The sequence below is a fragment of the Empidonax traillii genome, unplaced genomic scaffold (genome assembly GCF_003031625.1).
Source record: "Empidonax traillii isolate 1590-97213 ecotype Southwest subspecies unplaced genomic scaffold, ASM303162v1 scaffold297:size655095, whole genome shotgun sequence".
Taxonomy (NCBI): domain Eukaryota; kingdom Metazoa; phylum Chordata; class Aves; order Passeriformes; family Tyrannidae; genus Empidonax; species Empidonax traillii.
Window position 1 is genome coordinate 355,959 of NW_020955490.1, and position 20,238 is coordinate 376,196.

General features: G+C 38.2%; 1 protein-coding gene across 1 annotated transcript in view; it reads left to right on the forward strand.

Annotated features, from left to right (window-relative positions):
* The window catches only part of ALK (ALK receptor tyrosine kinase), a 313,240-nt gene that overhangs the window by 88,795 nt on the left and 204,207 nt on the right, over positions 1-20,238 (forward strand). The window contains exon 3 of the mRNA XM_027890791.1: positions 4,788-4,952. Coding sequence (XP_027746592.1) covers positions 4,788-4,952 — 165 coding nt within the window. The remainder of the gene's footprint in view (positions 1-4,787; positions 4,953-20,238) is intronic.

Genomic DNA, 20,238 nt, shown 5'->3' on the forward strand with positions numbered 1-20,238 from the left:
ATAGGAAGGCTTTAGGAACTGGCTCTGTCACTAGGATTAATAACTGGAAAATCAATTTGTCATTTCCCTGTCATAAATTAAAAGCTTATAGGCCTTATAACATGAGTAAAATAGAGGTTAGTGGGTATTGATGGAGGTCTCAAAGCTCACTCAGCAGAGCAGATCTCTGCTATACAATTTAAATTATGTCTCCTCCACAAGGAATATCTGTCAATATTTGTATTAAAAAAAGACATCCTGTGCAAGAATATATTATCCGTTTCTACACTGCTGCTGCAATTGTTGCTGCTGAAAGAGGTATGTTCTTGAGGGAGGTTGTGGTCCCGATTTGACAGGTGTAAGTGACCTTTACATTGTGCATTTGTCTGTGGATGTAGTGTAAATTAGTCATGTTTAAGCTGATGAGGTGCCAGTGAGGATGTACATCTCTAAGCTGGTCTTGGTGAGAACAGAGAACCTCTGCCTGCTCCCTTGTCTGTGGCAGTGAGGTGAGAAGGCAACCACAGCTTTCCAAAGGGGTGCCCAGCTGAGAGTAATAGAGAAGGAGTGATTTGTAAGGGAGGGAAAAGGACCTTTCAAAGTCAGACACATGTAGAACTAGAAAGTAGCAGTCTAAGAGGAAACTACGTGCTGGTAAGATTTTTGTGGTTGAAAGGGGATGTGTTTTAGACCAAATAAATCCAGTGTTTTCTTGGGCAGTTGAAGAAAGGATAATCAGAATAGTTTTTCAACAAGAACGAGGTTTTTTGTATATTCCTTTAAACTACCTGATTTTTGTTCTAAATAAGGCATGTTTCAGTGACGGGTGATTACACAAATAATGTAGGACTACCCAAAGAGCAAATGATCCATAATCTGACCTGCAGCAAGGTAAAAGGATATTTCCCACAGATTACTGTGTTTTGGTTTATTATTCATATTACTATTTTAAGTCATTTGTTTATTAGAAAGCTCTAATCAGTTTAATTGAAACAGATGTGGTTGCCAGATATTTTAGTTATTTGTGCATAAATTATTGCTGTTAGGTATGTTGATTAAAAATAAATAAATTGAAGCACTCACAAGACTCTAGCATCATCAGACTCACACAGATTCCAGTGTGTTTTCAATTGAATAGCAGCTTAATTTGCTTTTCATTTTATGGTTAGTATCCTGTATCTTTTTACATACCGGAAGCTAAACTAATTGATGTCTAAGCCTTTCTTAAACATATTTGTACCTTAATTTGATTATAAGCATCACTTTTGTTTCCTCTTTAGAGGTGTAATGGTGAAAGAGACTTCTAATAAATTATCTGTTCTGTCACTCTCATGTCCAGCACTTGCAGATGAAAGAGATTGTTGGAGAAGGGGTTGTTTGGTTGTTTGGGGTTTTGTTGTGTTTTTGTTGTTGTTTGTTTGTTTTATTATTATTATTTAAAAAGAGCTTTTGCTATTTTTTTGCTATATGGAAGTTAAATTCCTATAGAGCCTTTAGGATCTGTAGTGTCAATACACCTCTGGCATAAATGCATGTACTGGGTATAAAATCTCCGTGACATCACTTTTAGAAAAACATCAGAAATCACACAAAAGGAAAAACACTCCACTTTACTGATTAGGCACACTATTCAAGTACCAAAGCTCTGTATCTAGTCAATTTATATTGCTAGTAAGTTTAAAAAATAATCACTAAAAGTTGTGTTAGATTTGTCTTTCCTGCAGTGTTTGGTTTTTCAGTAAAAGGCAGAATGGCTTTTATTCTGCTTCCAAAGACACACAGCTACTGCGTTCTGTGCTTAACTGGGCAAGACAAGATTAAACTTGGTCTTGCATTTAAACATTAAGACAAAAGTAAAGAAGGAAGGAAAAGCACTTCATTTTTTTGTGCAGAGATGTAAAAAATGGCAGGTGATTTGTGGCAGCAATTCAAATGTTATGAAGGTTCTACATTTGCAAGTGTGGTTATTGTGGTCTTGTAGCAGCTAACACATCAAGACTAGCTTATCAGTGAAAAAAAAAAGTATACAATTCTTTTTTTATAAAGTATATTGCATTGTCAATAGTGAAGGACATTGTGAAAGAAGGAAAGCCTAAGGGTAGGAAGTTAATGTTAGGCGTAGAAGATTGGATGCTGTTTGCTGTGTTGCATCAGATAGCATTTCTTTGTTATCATTTCTTTGTACTGAATAGGATAATAGCACTGAAATTTGTGTCTTATGCAGGACTAATTTAAATAAGAGCCTAAGAAAAGTACGGATATTCTGGTGATGTGAAGGGACTATTGAGTGCTGTAAAAGATTCAAGTATGTTTCCATTAAATCACACGCACTGTCAGCTGTAGGAGCCGAGTCGTCTCCCCCTCTTTCAAGGAAAAATCTGTTGTAAAGGACATTCAGCTTGACCACAGCAGGCATGTTAGATCGTGTCCACTTCTCTGTAAGCTATTCATCGCAAGGCAAGGAGATGGTACTGCTACTTGCCTTTTTTCTTCTTTATTTTCCCCCCTTCAGGCAGAGCCTTTAGTTGTCTGCAGGGGTCATAAGACTAAATGTGATGTCTGTTATTTAATCACACACCCCAATTAAGTGTACCAGTTGTAGGTCAGAGCCTGCTGTGTTGAGGGCTCCATAACTGATTGATAGCTCTCTTCTGAGAAGGGAATTCTGGGAAGTCAAATGGGGGAGCAGAAATGGCTATTTGAGTATTGACAATCAGACTGTCATGGGGGACTGGAGGAGGAAAATGAGGAGTGCCTTGTGGATATCCATGGAGGGCTTCTCTGCTTGGGTCAGGAGGGTAAGAGAGCACAAAGGCTTCTGTTCTGAGCAGCTGGGCAGGAGGGGAGGGGGAAGCAAGCAGCAACTTCTAGAAAGCTGAAGAAAGTATGAGGGAATCAGGATGAGGAAGAGAAGCCACAAAGAATGAAGTAGTTGATTTGAAATGATTGTTCTTGCCATGTGTTGTCCTTGGCCTGGGCTTTCTATTTTGCCAGCCAGTGGGTTCCATCAAAAAAGTCCTTTCATGAGCTGTGTTCCCTCTGCCTTTTTTTATCACGGTTCCCTAAAACACATACTCCTCAAGGTGTTCCCTGTAACAAAACTGTACAGTAATGAAAGTACATCTTCTCTAACATGTAGCTGAGCATTTGGTTGCTCCTTTGTCCATTTGGGCTTCTATAAAAAGTTTAATAGACTCCTAAGTCTTTACAGGGTTAAAAAGAAATTAGGTTTGTTTTTCTTTTTGACTTTAAGAAATAAGTGGTCTTAGGTTTGGGTATGATATTGCCATAGTAAACTGTATAATGTTAATATATCCACAGTTTCCTACTGCCCAAATTGAAGTGTTCTTCACGTATCATGAAGTTTATATTGATAACATAGAGGTCTGAAGAGAGTAGGGGCTTGTGCATTTGAATTTAAGGAAATGTGTGTAATCCTTGTTACTGCTGCTTGTAGTGTATATGGATTCCTTACATGGTATGGTTTCCATGGCATTGTGAAGTATTCAAAATACTGAGTGAATGTTAAAGCACCTGGTTAAGAAAATCAAATATAAAATGGAAAAAGACTGTTCCTTCCAGCTTGCTGTTAAAAAGGCAAATTAGCTGGGAAAAGTGCAGTGAGAGGGCAACAGTATTAACCTTCAGATTAGAAAATATTATATCACCAGGAGAATAGGCTGAACTACATAAATCTGTGCCCACTAAAGGAATTAGATGTTTAATAGAGAATGTAATTGAAGTTAAAAAAAAATCAGTTAATTTCAGTAATGTCAATTCAGATTTTTTGTTTCACTTGCATAGCTACGGCAGGACAGTAGACAGTGTAGAAAACTCCAAAGAGCAGCTGGATTTTTTTGAGAACCTTTTTCAAATGGATCTAGCCTGTTCAGAAACAGTGAGTTAGTTCAGAAATAGCTTCTTTTTCTTACTGAATATTGTGTTGAGTGCAGAGCGTGGTGATAAAAACAAATGTATACAGGGCATTCCAGAAAATTTAATGTTCTTGACAATTTAAAGTAAAATGCTTTCAGGTTATCACTGCATGTTGTATTAAACAACTTGAATTATGGTGTGATAGTGAATTGGACACTGGGAAGTGAATCATAGTTGCGCCAGCAGAGTAGTAGATTTCTGAAAGAGAAACATCTCAAAAAGAAATGTCTGTGTTGGGGGAAGATGCTGGCTGCACTACCTGGAGGCTGAAGCTTTGCAGCAGCAAGTCAGGTTTCTGCTGCTTCTGGTGCCTTACTAAAGTGTTTCAAATCCAGAGACTCAGCATGTATCCCAGTGGGTACAGTCCCTGTGGCTCCCAGCACATCCCATATGCCCAGGGTATATCACTTGCTTTGTAGAGGCCTGTGTTCACTGAGAAGGAATATGAGCGTAAAGACTGTTAGTAGTCTTTGCACTAAACTGGTCCTGGTTGAATTTGAACCACCATCCCAGAAGACATTGGCTTTCCATCCCATTTTATCCATTCACTAATGGATATCCATTCAGTCTGGATGATGTCTTTCCCTGGTTTAGCCTGTGCTGCCCTTTTAGCTGTCCTGAAGGAGATTAATTGGCTCTTGGGCCTTCCTTCTGAGGCTGCTGTCTCCATAATGAACATCTCTGTGCAGCCCATTTCAGGCACATTTTTGCCTTTCTGTTTCTTGAATTCTTCTATTTCTTTCTACCTCATTATGGAAAAAACAAACCCTAACTTACTAAACCATAAAATTAGTGTGTATACACACCTTCCAGCACAGAGGAAGCTGGATTTAATTAACCTGGTATGTTTTATGTCTATTTTCTTTTTCCAGTATTTGACTGCAATTTTGAATCTCCTTGTGAGCTGGAATATTCCTTTACCTCAAAGGATCAGGAAACCCCCAACAACGCCTGGGTCAGACTGAGTGGGGAGGAGATCTCACAGGTAAACATCCCAGATGGGCCAGAGAGAGATCACTCTGAGAGTACACCTAAAGGTAAGACAAATACAACTATAATACCTTCAGTGCAGTGGTTAGTTTTAAAAACAAAACATCCATGCTCCTAACCCCAAAAATAACCCTAACAAAAAAAAAAACCAAACCCTACCCAAACAAGCATGTCCTCCTGAAATGCTAAAGACAGATATAATCCTTTTACTCCAGCAGAGAACTAATGCAAACGATGTGACAAACAAAAGGGGGTCATTCTGCACGTGAGATCTGTTCTCATATAAAGACAACCTTCATTATATACATGGGAATCAAAGCATCAAATATCATATTGTGTAAAATACTGCTTGGGCTGACCCATGCTGTGGATGGTATTTGGATGAGAACTATCCTATAGTGCCTATGTTTAAGGTCATTCAGTGTTTGGAAGAGTTAAGCCTTACCTTTGCTCTAGGTCCGGTTTACTGCTTGTGTATTTGCAGACCATTTCAGGTAATAATCCTTGTGTGCAGGACTTAGGTTCTCTGTTTGGTCAGAAACCAAAAGATGAATTTTGCCCTTGATATAAGAAGAAAGATCCTGTCTCTAAAGAGAGCTAGGAAGCCTGAAAAGAAGGGAGTGCAATAAATTTTTCTCCTTTCTTGGAAGAAAATTTGGTTTGTTGGAATTACTTTTCCTGCGCGTGATCATATCTGCGAGCAGCAGCATATTTCATTAAGATTATAAGTTCTGAAAGATTTTTAGATATATTTGTGCTCTTCTAGCCATGGGAAAGCAGCAAAATCTTTAACATCCTTTTGGCTGTTAGTGACATCTGCTTGAAACCTCTCCCTGTAAGGGTCTGGTGGTGTTGATGAGAACAGAACTACAAAAATGGAAATGGGGAGATTAGGGCTACAAGCTTTATCCAGAAAAACAAAGAGGTGTCAGGAGGGACAACAGAAATTATGAGGGATAAGGAGCAGTTTCCATACCAGGGAAGACTAAACAGAAAAAAATTCTATATTTTGCCTGCAATGGTAGCACTTAAAAGTCTTTAAAATGCACGTTGAAGAGCAGTGGAAAGCAGGTGTGAAGTTAGTGGGTTCCAGGTATAGAACAAGTGAGTGGAGCTATTTTTCACGTAGGACCTGAATAAACTGTGCGAATAAGATATATGAATTAATGCTATAGAGGCCAGAAGTATGCATAAATTTAAAGAAAGATCAGATTAATTCTTGCAGAATACATTAATCACTGCTTGTTTAATTCAATGGTCTGTTTAGGGCCTCTTATATAGAAAGCTGCAAGTGAAAGGATTCTTTTCTTGGTAGCCAGCATCAGAGATGGCATTTGACTTTGCAGAGCTGCAGTCTGACTGCTCGTAACAGTTGTTATGTTCAGGTAAATACTGAGGAAATTTTCAGTGCTACTTTTCATTCATATTCTGTTTTCTCATCCATATCAATAGTATAGCACTTTTCCCCAGATAGCCATTATAAATTAACTTTTAAGGCCCATTGATTCATCAGCAGACCAAATCATTTTGGCGTGATCTGTGTCGTGTATAAAGCAGATGGACCACATTTGTGCTGCAGGCAAATATCTTCTAATTTCCACATCAATGAACATACGTACGCATTCTGAATTTCTTGCTGTAAAGATACAGTTCAGGGAAAGTTTGAGGTAAATCAGAAGTTCTGCAGTTGTTCTTTCTCTGAAATTCTAGTGCAAGCTGGCTGCCACTGAGATTTAGGAATCAAAACCTTGTTTTGAATTGAGAAGAGTAGCTATCACTTTCCTGGAGTGGGGAAGAAATTCTGTTCTGCTTTCTGCTGTTCTGAGGAGCAGGTAACCAGTGTCATATTGATTGAGTGAATATACATTGGTGGGCCATCAGAGTGGATTACTTGAGGTGGTTTATTTTCTTGTATGTGCGTGTGTGTTTGGTTTTTTAACTTATCAGGCATGTTGGACATGGTGGTAATTTAATCTTAAACCCCTCAGTAGAGCTGTAGGTCTGCAACTTACAGATGACTGTAACTCTTGCTTGTGTAAAGACTCATTTGAAAATCAACACTTGGAGCTAGCATCTATCTATTTTAAATCACTTTAATTATGGCTGTTTGGCATAGATAATTGTGTGGTCTGTTTCAATCTGAAATAATTAAGCACAGTAGTTACAACCCCCACTGTTTCCTGCAAATTGTACTTGCAATTATCTCAATTTCATTTCATCTCCTTTGCAGACAGTAATGCACAGAGATAAACAGATAGCTTAACTAGATTTTGGGATGGTTTAGCTCATCCTTGTCACTTGGTTATCAGGTCATGTCAAGACATTGATAGAGACAAATGGCTCTGATATGATTCATTGTGCTGCATGGAAGTTTCTCTAAAAGGTTAAGTAGAAACTCATGGGTAGATCTCCCAAAGACAAGCATTAGAAGAACTTCTGTATTTTTGCCCCTGTCCCAGCAGCATGATACAGCTCATTGCCAAGAAATGGGAACAAATCACGGGTTAAGCTGCCTAGAGTAAGAACTAGTTTCAGGTGTCTCAGCATTTGGTTACAGTCACATCTGAGCACTTCATTCACTTGGCATGTTCAGCATGTACTGTCACACAAATCATTGATCTTCTGAATGGGAACAAATGGTGAGGTGGCAGAGTTTGATATTTAGTTATTCAGGGTAAAAGATTGAAGGTCTAGTTTTCAAGGAATTGAAAAAGGATGCTTAACCAGGTAATAGTGACAGGTGAAATTTAGTGTAGATTATTTGAATTGAGGTGGTGTGAGAGACAATCAGAATTTGGCGTATATACAGACCGATTCTAAGCTGGTTATGGTCACTTAAGCTGATTTGGGGTAAGAATAGAGCTGTGAGTACATCAACTCAGTAGCAGTCACAAAGTAGAAGTGACTTTGGGGCTTACCGGGAAGAGAGTTAAAACTAGGAAGAGTATGCTGGAGTGTAAATATGAGGGGAAGCTGCATCTAGAACACAGCATTCTGTTCTAGATCCCATGCATCTAAAATCTTTTAGTGAAGTTGGGAAAGTATTTAAAAGAAAGAAACCAAGGTTGATCTAAAGTATGTAATGGCTGTCTTTTAGGAACTCTTAAATTAACCAGGGCTACACTGCCTGCAAGAGACATCTAAAGGAATACATGGCAAGGTTGTATAGAAATCAAAGCATTTTATAAAATCTTTATAAAATATGTGTAAAGGTTTATAAACTCCCAAGACTTTATAAAGCACTGAGAAGATGAGTACAGAAAAGATATTCAGTATTTCTTCTAATACAGAGTTGGACAGCACCAGGTGAAATTAGTAGATGTCAGGTAAAATGAAAGGAGATCCTTTAATATGTAGCAAATAGGGAAACTGTGGAACTTTTTTCCTGGGATATTGTTGGTGCTGAAACATTCTGTGAGCGTGCAAATTGACAGGATATGAGCAGAGAAGAAAAACAGCTACTGGATTCTCAAGACAGGCTTTCCTGGCTCAGAAAGTACATGCATGACAGGCCCCTGAAGGCCAGGGGTGATGAGGTGCAACTGTTTGCTCTTCCTGTACGTATATTCTTTCCCCTGTATATCCACCTGTCTGTTTTCAGAGTCAGGTATCTAAAGTTAATGGATCTTTGGTCTGTGCTGGTAGGGTTGGTGTGTGGTGTATCCCTACCTCACCTCCCAGCCCAGATTTTTCTTCCCTTTGAAAAAGGAGAAAAATGCACAAAGAGTTTTGGACCGATTTGGAGAGTCAGAGAAAAGCTGCTATTTAAACCTTTAATGTTATTTGCTCTTCTGTTAAAGCCTCGGTAATGCCTTCAAGCCATGCAAAAATACTGAGTGTTTATTAGAAAAAACTTCAAGACTGTCTGTCTACAGAGGTCTAGAGAATTAAGGTTATCAAGGTGCTTTAGTGGTGGGGTTTTTTTTTGAATATTTGTGCTAAAATGTTTCATTCTTCTGCATTCCATCCTGTGGGTGGAGCAGTGGGTGATAGAATCACTAGTGTGTCTTCCAGCTATGCCTCTGAAGAGCTGCTGGAGTTACAAACATTTCCAAGTCTAACTTATGTAACTTTCTTCAGGGTCAGAGATTTAAGGTTAAAGTTCCACCAATGTACTAAGGATTGACAGTAAAACCTCTACTTTTGGGATCTGAATTGGGATTGTATGTGCTGTAATGAATAGGCAATCCATTGTGGATTACTAGACTTCTTTTAATTCATGAATAAGTAAAAAGATGCTATGAAAAATTCAAGCATTTTGCATCACTGACTGCCTTTATTTATTTTGACAAGTGTGATTAATTCTTAATTATTCATGATCCTTCATAATATATTATACCAGGAAACGTAATGCAGTCTATTGTAATGAAATATGAGGAATTTGAGATCTTGCTACTATGGCAATATTTCTTCAGGAGGAAGGTTGGACAAGCCAGTTTGTGATTGGAATGAAGGGGTTTGTAGGAAGTTGCACTTTGCAGCTGTGGGGATGTATGTGTTTGTCATGCTCACGTTAGAGAGTCATTCCCCTCTCTAATAAACCTGAGATGAGTCAAACAAGCCATAAATTCTGTGCCTTTCAGCTCTTGAGTCAAACCTGGGGTTTTCTGTACTGTGAGGGCCTCTAGAACACAGGTCTGAGCAGCAGGTGGTTTAACATAAATCAGAAAGTGTACCTTTTCAGAATTCATCTCTTGGGCTACCTAGTCCCAGTGCTTGTATTTTCCTTCTTCCAGGGGCCACTGGCTCAGGTTCCTGTCAGCAGCCTTGCATTGCTGTGTTGTCCAGGGACTTTGGAGGACAGTAATTGTTGCCCCTAATCTGAGAGCAGAGTTGTGGCTTCCTTCTTAGTCACATTTTACGGGGAAGAGATGACCATTAGTACAAAGGTAATCCTGTGTGTTTAAGGAGGAAAGACCAGTAGCAGCTGGACACAAAACAATTAACACACAGATCTATATCTGATCAAATGTCAGAGTGGTCTGTTTCTGATCATAAATGCAATTTTAAACTGGAATGGTTTGAGTCTTGAGCATTCCTGACTATGGTGATGCAAGCAGGTTGCCTGCTCCACTTTTAAATCTTCTGATTCTAGGTAAAGTAAGTGAATTTCTGTTTCTGTGATTTGAAGATTTCAGGACCAAGAAAATATGCAGCTACTTGATAAAAAGCTCAGATTAGGAGATAAGTTAGGGAGGTATGACCACCATTTCAGATAAAAATCAAAGCCACCCTGCAAATGTGAACTCGAATTGAGACAACTTCTTAATGGAAAATGTAGATTAAACTTTCATGAAGGATGGCAGGAGAAGTGGGAGATGAATGAGGACAGTGCCCTAACCAGCTACTGATTAGTTGAAAAGCTCTTATGTAAGTTCTAAAACAAGAAGTATCTGCATATTGTGTTAATGTGGTTTTGATTTTTGTAATTATTACTAAAGAAATGGAGCAAGGCTAAGGCACTGAGCATATTAACAAATGGGAGATAATGAACTGCAGGATTATAAAATGGCTGTTGACTTTAATTTATGATTCCTCAGACAAAGAAGAACGAGGCAGATAATAAAGGATAATAAATAATATTTTGTTTCAGATTATCACTTTATTAACAAAACAGGAGAGTATAAATCAATGTGGGCTTGCAAGAACTAATTTGGTGAGAAGTTATTTTTCATGTATGACTCAAAGAAGAAAAGAGACTTTTAACACTTGCAATTCCACTAAAAATTTGGAAAAAAATTATCTCTGAAAAAGATAGTTATTTACCAGGAGAAAGAATAAGGGGTGAAAAGAGTAGCTGTGCTCATGGTAGACAGATAAAAGTTTTCCTTTTAGATTAACTCTTATGACTGGTTTGAGGATATGCCTTGATCTCATAGAATTGATCTAACTTATGTGCTTTTTAAACAAGGTGTCAGAGGTATTTCTTCTTTAGTAAACCATTGAAATCTTGACACAGTAGGCCTGGAAAAAGAAACAACAAACCAAGAATTGTTTTCTCAGGAGAATTTCTATTTTGGGAAGAAAAATGTTTTGGAACCCATCACAAATTTTGACAAAAAACTTGCAGACCTGAATGTTTATTGTCTTCCCACTCTCTAATGCTGGAGAAGAACGTGGATCATCTTGGTCTGCAAAGACTCAGTCCAGGTGGTTGAATAGTCCTTAAAAAGATACCGTTGTGATATGATGCCGCCCTCGTTTTACTATTCATAAGCATGAACAGCCGATATCCCATGAAGATTTGTAAACTTTTGTGGGTTTGTTTATTCCAAGTGGGATTCAGTTTCTTATTAGTTATTTTCCTCTATAAAATTTTGCCAGTGACTCAGTGGAAATAATTGTTGTGTGTGAGTTGAAGGGTCAGCTACATACCGCAAGTGAAATAGTCGAAGAATTAAGTGAGATCTGGAAGTAACATGTGGACTGAAAATTATCAATCGATCTTACCGCAAATGAGAGTTCTATGGATTTGTAGGAATGACTATCAAGTTCTTTGTAAACAAAGAGAGGGTTTAAAATCAAAAATATTATTTGCAATGGCTAGTTCTGACTGCTCTAGAAGAGATTTAGATTTTGATACTCAACCTGCCAACATGTACGTATCAAGCGTTACAACACAGCCCCACAACACAGAAATTTAGGCAACATTAAGACACTGAAGTCAAACTAAACTTACTTCCAGAGTCCATTGGGCTGTGGAGAAGGAAAAATACAGCCTTTTTATGAAGATCAGATTCCAGCTCATGCTCTGTCAGTACAAGAAATGGACCAGGTGTTCTTAGCATTTTGCAGCTTGCTCTTCTCATTAGTACTACACTTGTGCTTCGTTGTTGCAAAATTATTTCCCTTTAATGAGCCTGCTCTAAAGAGGCAAATTATTGTCTCGCTCTAGGACAGCGTGTTTGTTTATTGAGTAGGCATGTATTTATACGAGACTGTGGATGATCACGTGGGTTTGTTGATTTTAGAAATCTTGTTTGTTCATTCCTTAATTCAGTGAAGACTTGCTTGCAACTCAACATGAAGCATTCTGTTCCCCAAGCTGAAGAAGAAAAATTAATTTCAGTGTGCATCAGATGTTAGTGTGCTCTAATGGCTTGCTGCATACCTGTGACTAATGTACTCCAACAAGTATATCCAGAAAAGGCATAGACAATGAAGAATAAATGGGTTGTAAAATGGTCTCTTTCTCACTCTTAATGATGGTTTGTCCTTGGCAAGATGAGAGATATATTAAAAGGACAGCTGGAGGGAAGTATGTCCTGCTCTTGGCTGTGTTTGACCTTTTTATAGGGAAAGACTACTGGATTAACACACATTTGTAATTTTATTTTCCCCTCCCTGGTGTAGGGACGCTGTCCTTTATCGCCAAATGCTTGTGTACATCCAAGCATGTGTTGTGTTCAGAGGTTTTTTGAATTGAACTTTTTAAGTATAGAAAACTCACATTTGTGCAAAATATATTCAATGAATTAATAAGTTGTTGTTATTTGGTAGTTTTAATTTCTTTCTAGCCTGTCTGCTGCCTCTGTTTTCCGTGGGTTTATTTTTTTACCATTCCAATCACATCTCATGCATGTGGCTCTGCACATAAAAATATAATGTACAATTAAGGAGTATCAGCAAGACACTGCAAGCCTTGCAGCCCCTTGGCTGCACATTGCCAGACATTACCAACCACAGTCTAACTGTATACATTGCCAAATACTACAATAACTTGTGCTTCTTTAGCACTTTTTACCTATGAGCCTCTGAGAATGCTCTGCTGTATAAGGCGCTTCATACGGTTTTAAAGAGTTGAGAGACGTGTTTCTCCCTGTTATCAAAGAGAATCTAAAGCACAGTGTGATTAAATCAGTAGCCCAAGGTGAGCTGTGTTTCTAGCTGTGCCAAATTTGTTGTATCTCTTGCACCTTAACTAGTACTAAGAATTGTTGGAGCCCATGGCTCCACGGTATTTTTGTCGTGAAGTTGGCTTGGTCTACTTGTAATGAATAGATGTAATCATATGGGATTTTCTACTGAACTATTCTGTGAGATTATATTAAAAGCATAAGCAAATTGACAAGAATATTTTTGCTTTTATTCTTCACATCAAAGATGATGTGTCTGTTCTGTTGCAGTAGGTATCTTACACACCTATGCTTGGATGAATACATTAAAAGAGAGTCACAGAACTGTAAAAGCTGTTTTACTGCTGTGACTCTTGCTAAGAACAAAGTCCAGATCACACGTAAAAAATTGTTAATTTGGGATTGTGACAGAGAAAATATCCCTATTTAGTCAGGATTTTAGGGCAGGCTAAGCTAAACCCAAGTACAGTTAAAGCATTTTGCCAGGTAAATTTGGGTAAAGAAAGAAAAGAATGATTTATAGTATTTCTGTTCTTGGTTTTCTGATGAAATTTGAGTTGTGTAGATCCAAGTCTGTAAAGGATATGTTGGTACCAATGCTTGTGCGTGATATCTCATTTTTGGGAAGACAGAACTGCACGTACTACTTCCGAGGTGTTACAAGAAGTATTCCCCTAGACATGTCTTCAGAGGTTAAATCTTACAGGAATTGTTAATGTTAAAGCTGACCAAAATAGTTTTATTTACCTATAAAGGGTAAATAAAATAAAGGGGAGGGGAACCTGTGAGCTTAGTTGTTTTCTCTTATAGTAGCTTAAACTTATCATGCTTATCTTATCTCACTCAAAATAACCAAAGAAGGTTGCAGCATTAAAGGTAAGATACTGAGTGAAAATTCTGTTTTCTATCTTTAAAAAAATAAATTTTATAATACCATGAAGTGCCTGCTTAGGCTGCCCCAAGCAACTTGCCTAGATGCTGATGAATAATCATCCATTCAATTATGAGTTAGAAGCTATCCCTGAAGTTTCATCTGTTTTCTTTCTTTGCTTATTTTGAGAGCACATTGATTAAACAGATGGTATAATGTACAAAGACACGAATGGCCATACTGGGAGAGCAGGAGAGGGAGGAAAACTGGCGGCCAGACTTCCCCAAATATCCTCTCACTCTTCAGACATGCTGTGTTAGAGACTGTGCACTGAGGGAAGAAATAAAATATAGCCCTTCACGTTATGTTGTGAGTCTGCTGGGGTACATCCCGCAGTGTCTTCTTGCTGATTTGGGATCTCCAGTCCTAGACCATATTTCTGTGTTGAGCAACACTTCCTTTCTGTGTGGTGAAATACACTGTGCATCCTGCTTTTGGTAAAGAAATCCCTTTCTCTAAGTCCCTTTCTGTCCCTTTAGTCTTAACAGCTCATTTTTCTTGTCTATCAAATGCAAGCAATTTAGAAATGCTTGACCTTCATCTCTTTACCTTCCCTAACTAAACAGAATTTAAAAAAAAAGTTAGATACGAGTGACAGTCTTTTGTTAAAATGAAAATACTCTGTTTTTAGAAAATCATTTGTAGTTCACATTAATGGTTCATATCACTTGTGAATCCAGATGAAAGTCAGTTTCGTTAGCCGAATGCTCTGGTGTCACAACGCAGATGAGAGAAGCAAGCACCACTTGATTCTAAATGGCATTTCCTTAGGAATTCAAGAAATGCAATAGTAGACTTTTAGCCATTGTTCTTCATTTTTCCTTCTTTCTTCTCTGTGTCTGTGAGCAGATCCTACCACTCTACTGTGAGAGGCTATCTTTCTAAATTATCTGGTGTAAACATGAGTAAACAAGATGATGAGTAGACTTCTCCAGATTCGAAGAGGTGTTCATACAGAAGAACCAGAAGATTTGTTACTTGCCATTGCCTGTGTTAAAAGGATAAACCTGATGAAGGACAGAACTACAATAACTTGCTCTGTGTGCTGCTTTTAGTGGGGTTCATATTGCTGCTTTCGTGTGCTTCCAGTGGGAAAGCAGAAAGGTCAGGCAATGAAGGGAAGCATTTTGCTGTGTACCACAGATAGTCATCTCTCGCAGTCATTTAGAGGCTTGCAAGGCACACAGACAGCATAATAAAGGTTAGATCACAACTCTTTTTCACCTATCACAGTAATTTTGTTTATCAGAGAAAAAAACCCAACCTGCAGAACTATGGTATTGATTTTGAGCAGAAGGTTCAAGGATGTTCTGGTTTAAAGGTGTTTATTCAGAGCACGGAAGAAGCAAAAAACCCATGTTAAAGCAACATTGTGGTGCAGGTTTAATTCCACTCTCTGGGTTTTTCCTGAAGGTGTGAAAGTATTTGAGGAGGAGGCAGAGGATGGTTTATGTTTGACTTCTCTAAAAAATTACGGCTTTTTTGACTGCCAGCTGTGGATGGGGCAGGCTCTGCCCACCTGCCTGAGTTGATCCTGCATGTCAACAAGGTCCCTTCATTAGAGATGAAAGTTTACTGTGACATACAGAGCTTGGGATTTTGCATATTGAACTTCCTTAGACTGGAAGAGAAAGAACAGATTGTTCTGGTAGCCTTGTTGCCTAATTGTACAGTACTGAAAGTAATTTTCATTCTGTAGTTGTTGGTTTATTGAGCTGTCTAAGGGCAATATAGTCAGTGTTATCATGTCAGTAACAAGTCAAGATTTCTGAGAAATTAACAGCTTAGTTAATCTTTGTTCTGGCATTAATTAAGGGCAAAAAGCAAGAATACTAGAAGATGCTGCAAACTACAAGAAGAAGATGCTACAAAACATTATATAACTTAATTCAGGAACTATTTTTTACATTGCTCAAAGTAATGACCTTTTCAATGACTAACCAAGACAAAAGAGTATCTGTTAAGCAAAAGTAGATTCTAAAATTGACTACTTAGTAAAGATGCCAAGACATTTGCAATCGCTGGCAACAGTGGAGTGAACAGCCACAATTAACATTTTTAATAGCAAGTTTCTTTAAGAACATTTAGGGAAGTACGACTACCATGTAGGATAAGTAGCTGGTTGTCTTATTCCTCAGTGGAGAAAGGTGAACAAAGTACAGAAGGAGTTTTATCTTTGAAGGATTTGATCACCTAATTAGAAAACAGAAAATCTGAATCCCAATTACCCGAAAACCTCCTAAAAAAACCCAAACAAACCAGGTGATAATTGTAATGGCTTTGAAGCAAGGGATGACTACAATGTACTCCACGCCTTTTCAAGGTTGTTGTTTGACCTGCTGCAGACAGTTCTCTCTCGGGTCACCTTACAGAACGGATGGTTTGTGGTAAGTGTTTGCTGTCCAGCAGACTTGAGTGATTTTTGTTACATGTAAAGCTGAATTGAATATTGACTTTGGGAATATTTAGGGTGCTTGAATTCAGCAGTATTGTTCCTGATTGCCTTAAAATCAAGGAATACTCAAGAAATAAAAGGTAAAATTTTGACTATTTAGAAACAGAAGTAAGGCTTCCATTAACACTAAACCTGTTGTGTTATGCAGGGGGCTTTTGCCAGGACTTGGAAACAGGACTAAGGGATGTTTCACTGCAGGTGAAACTTTGGGAATTAGTGTTCAGGTTTTCCTTGCAGTGAGGAGAAATCCCCTTGCAAAGGTATTCGAAAACCAATGTGCTTCCAATAATGTTTGTATTGTGCATTTGTTTATGTGCTTAGCTGAGATATTTGTGTCATACATGAGTGCTGTGTGAAGCTGAGCACTTCCATTTCTTTCCACTGATATACCGTGGGAAGGTGCTGTCTGGACAGGTAAAAATATGCTGGAGTAGAGTCAGTCAGTGCTTGGGTGATCGTTGACTTTTATTTTAATTACAGAGTGAGTGACAAAGTGTTAATTGAAAAAACTGAGCTCCAACCAGCTCAGGTACCTCACCTGCTTAACTTGGGGGAAGAGCAGATATTCCTGAATTAAGAGGTAGGAATTAGCTCTATGGAAAACTGGCACATTAGAGACAATACCTTTAACTCTCTACTATGTTTTGGTTTTTTTTTTTTGTTTTCATCTGTATGAAATTACACATTTCAGAGTGCTTTGTGGGCGGGCAGGTGAAATGTACTGCATCACAGATAAAAGTTGATTGCTCTGTGCCGTAGTTAATGTTACATCCATTAACTCTTGCTGAGGGTGGAGCACCAAAACTGACCCTGAGTGCAAAGCTGGTAATGGGCATTGCAGTAAGAATGACCTAAACGACTTGCAAAAATTAACTAACTTGTTGGTTACTTGCTTGGTTACTTTGTGTTCTACTTTTATCAACAAGACAAACTTTTTAAATGCAACTTAGTCGCTGAATATTCTTTGTTGCTAAAGCAACTACTCATAATACAAACTGGAGAAACACAGTGAACTACAGATTAGAGTCTTTGACTCCTGAATGTAATCAAAGCCCTGTTTCGTTATGTGCAGGTTGTTTTGGTGGGGGGGGGTGTGTGTGCCCTGTTTTCTGAAAAGCCCCTTCCTTTTCCCTTCTCCTCCTCTGATCTGTTCTCTCTTGAAAGTATCTTTGGGATAGCTGGATGAAGGGATACCGACCACAGGAAGTGGCATTTTGCTAATCTGGGTGTATTGTGAAGGTCTGGGATGGTTCTTAAAGCCTGACACTGTCACGAGGTGGTACAGATGTACATTGTGTCACTTAAAGCCTTGCCACATGACAGATATTTTGGACTTGCTTTGGTTTAGGATTTTTTTGGTGGTGGTGGTGTTTTTGTTTGTTTGGAGTTCTTTTTGTTTGGTTTTTGTTCTTGTTGTTTTGGTTTGGTTTGGGGTTTTTGTGTATTTTTTTGTGGAGATGTTGTTTGGTTTTTTGTTTTTGTTAGTTTGTTGTGGTGTGGTTTTGTGGGGATTTTTGTTGGTTGGTTGGTTGGTTGGTTGGTTGGTTGGTTGGTTGGTTGGGCTGGGATGTCAGTGTAAGGAAGTAACATTGTGCCACTTCTTCCCACCTCTGCACCCTTTGTATATTGAGGAATATTAGTGTTTGTTAAGTATGTGGATGTTCTGCACTTGCTGCATGGGGTGGGGGAGAGCAGAAAGGCCAGAGTGAGGTTTGCTTCAGCACAGAGCATTTCTAGAGTGATCCAGGCAATCCACTTTGATCCCTTGCAGAGTTGCTATTAGACCAGATACTTGGGTCAACAGCATCTTGACAACTTGTACTTCAAGCTTGTGAATCAAGTTTGGGAGAGAAGAAAGAAATTTTGTGAATTCTTTTGCAATTTGGAAAATATATTAAAGGAGAGCGGGGCTCACAATTTTATTTCTCTTCAGAATTAAAACCTAAGCTAATAGCATGTTGTTCAGGAAGACTAAAAGAGCAGCAAAGGGGATATGTCTTGTAGAAACGGCATATCTGGTTACTGAAAACCTCTGCTATAGGGCTGGGTCCTGCTAAGAACCAGGATCCATTGTGTGACAAGAAAATATGCAAAAACTTCTCTATTTCTTAAGACTACTCCAATACTTGTAGTGTGTGCTTAAAGACTTTGTTAGATTGAAATGTCAGACTTGCCTCTCTGCAGGATTGGGTCCATGTGGCCCCACACAGCGGTGTTCCTACTCCTTTTCAGGTGGAGATAAAACCATAAGGATTTCTCTACTTCACTATCTCTAGTCTTCAAAGTACTAGCACTGAGAACAGGAGATAATTTATCACTTTTTCCATATTACCAGATGTCTCTTTAATTGATGAGAATCTTTTTACAATCACTTTAAAGAAAAAAAAATTGCTTTTGAGGAATTTTTCCCTCAATTGACAGCAACTTAATGAGGGGTTGTGACTTTATAATCAATTTTAATTATTGTGTAGTTAATACTGCTAAAAATAACAACTTCAGCTTTGATAGTGGATGATTGATTTGTGAAGCAACTTGTAAATAATTGATCTTTTGTTCCCTAATGGTTTTTCTTTTAAAGCTTTTTAAAGTAAAAAAAAAAAAAAAAATCAGGCAAACATTTCAGTAGCTAAAGCACTAATAATATAATGTGTCACAGTAACCACTGTTCCTGTAACTGAGGTTTTATACACTGAGAGCTGTGTGATTTAACAGTTAAACCGTGAAACAGAAAACTAGTATTCCTAGGTGTTTTTCCCATTTGATCACTGACTCTGTAAGAGTATGATCTCATACAGCAGCCATTTTGTCCTTCAATCTGCCAATGAACAGGACTTTTTAAAATAGTGAGCAGACTCTGTCACATGCTAATTAGGATCAGTTGTGGTAAGATTATTTTACAATGAGAGACTTAAAAACTGCAACATCCTATTATTTTCAGAATACATGTGCTCAGCTTACAGATGACAAGACAGCTCTTTTTCTGCACTGGTAACTATCAGTCCAAAAGACCAGTTTCTTCTGGATTTTTTCGTGCTGTCAATACTAGAGGGTATCCCACTGGACATTTTTACAGCCTTTTCTTCTGTTATAGAATGATAACTGAGAATTTTACTTTTAGTATTTGATGTAAAGGAGCATCCCTCTTCATTCCCAGAAGTTGTCAGAGATTTAAATGACCTGTTGGAACAAGTCTGTTTGCTTGCATGTGTATTGAATGAGGTGAGAAAGACCAACCCTATTTGGGTATTGTTTAGAGTAGGACCCCATTCTATATGTTTGCAAAGTACTTTGAGTTCCTTCGGAGAGAAGGTGCTATCAGTAAATATTACTATTCTGTGTGCAAGTGATTGTGGGTCGTTGGCAGCAACGGGACAGGGAAAGTGGATTATCATTAATGTCAGAAAATAGAGTTTTAACCATGTTAAACCCATATCTTTGTGAAACTAAATGAGATTTCTCATAACACAGCTACTTATTTGAATTCACCATGCATTGCACAGACCACCTCACTATTCTTAAAGCAACTACCAATCACTAGAAGGAGTCAAGCAGACGCTGCATTCTCCATAATTACAAGCAATTTTCCAATTGAATTATCCCATGATTTAATTCCTTACCTTGCATCTGGAGAGCATCAGCAATGTGCAGCTGTTTCGGCTTTCAGAATTAATTGTTGCTAAATGCATTAAGAGTGGTCTTGCTGCAATGATTTCAGAAAAGAGTTAAATCCTAGCTCGTTTCTGGATTAAACTGTTACTTCTTATTTCCTGTTCTCTTGACTCCAGATGATGATACAGACCATGGGTTTACTAGCATTTGTCTTAGCTAGTTGTGCATCTTAATTCAAAGTAGATATGTTTAGTCACTGAATTGAAATCATATTACTATGAAACAAAAAGTTTAATAGAACCATGCCGGAGTCAGTAAAGACTGGAGGGCTGGAGATTAATGATAAATTATGTTAGTTTATGCTGCTGGTACAACTGCATAGCTATGGTTTGCAAAAGAATGGTGGTAACTTTGCAAGTACCCAGTGACATTTTTCACATCACAGGGTTTTTTAGTCAGGCCAAGTACTTCAAATATAGGAA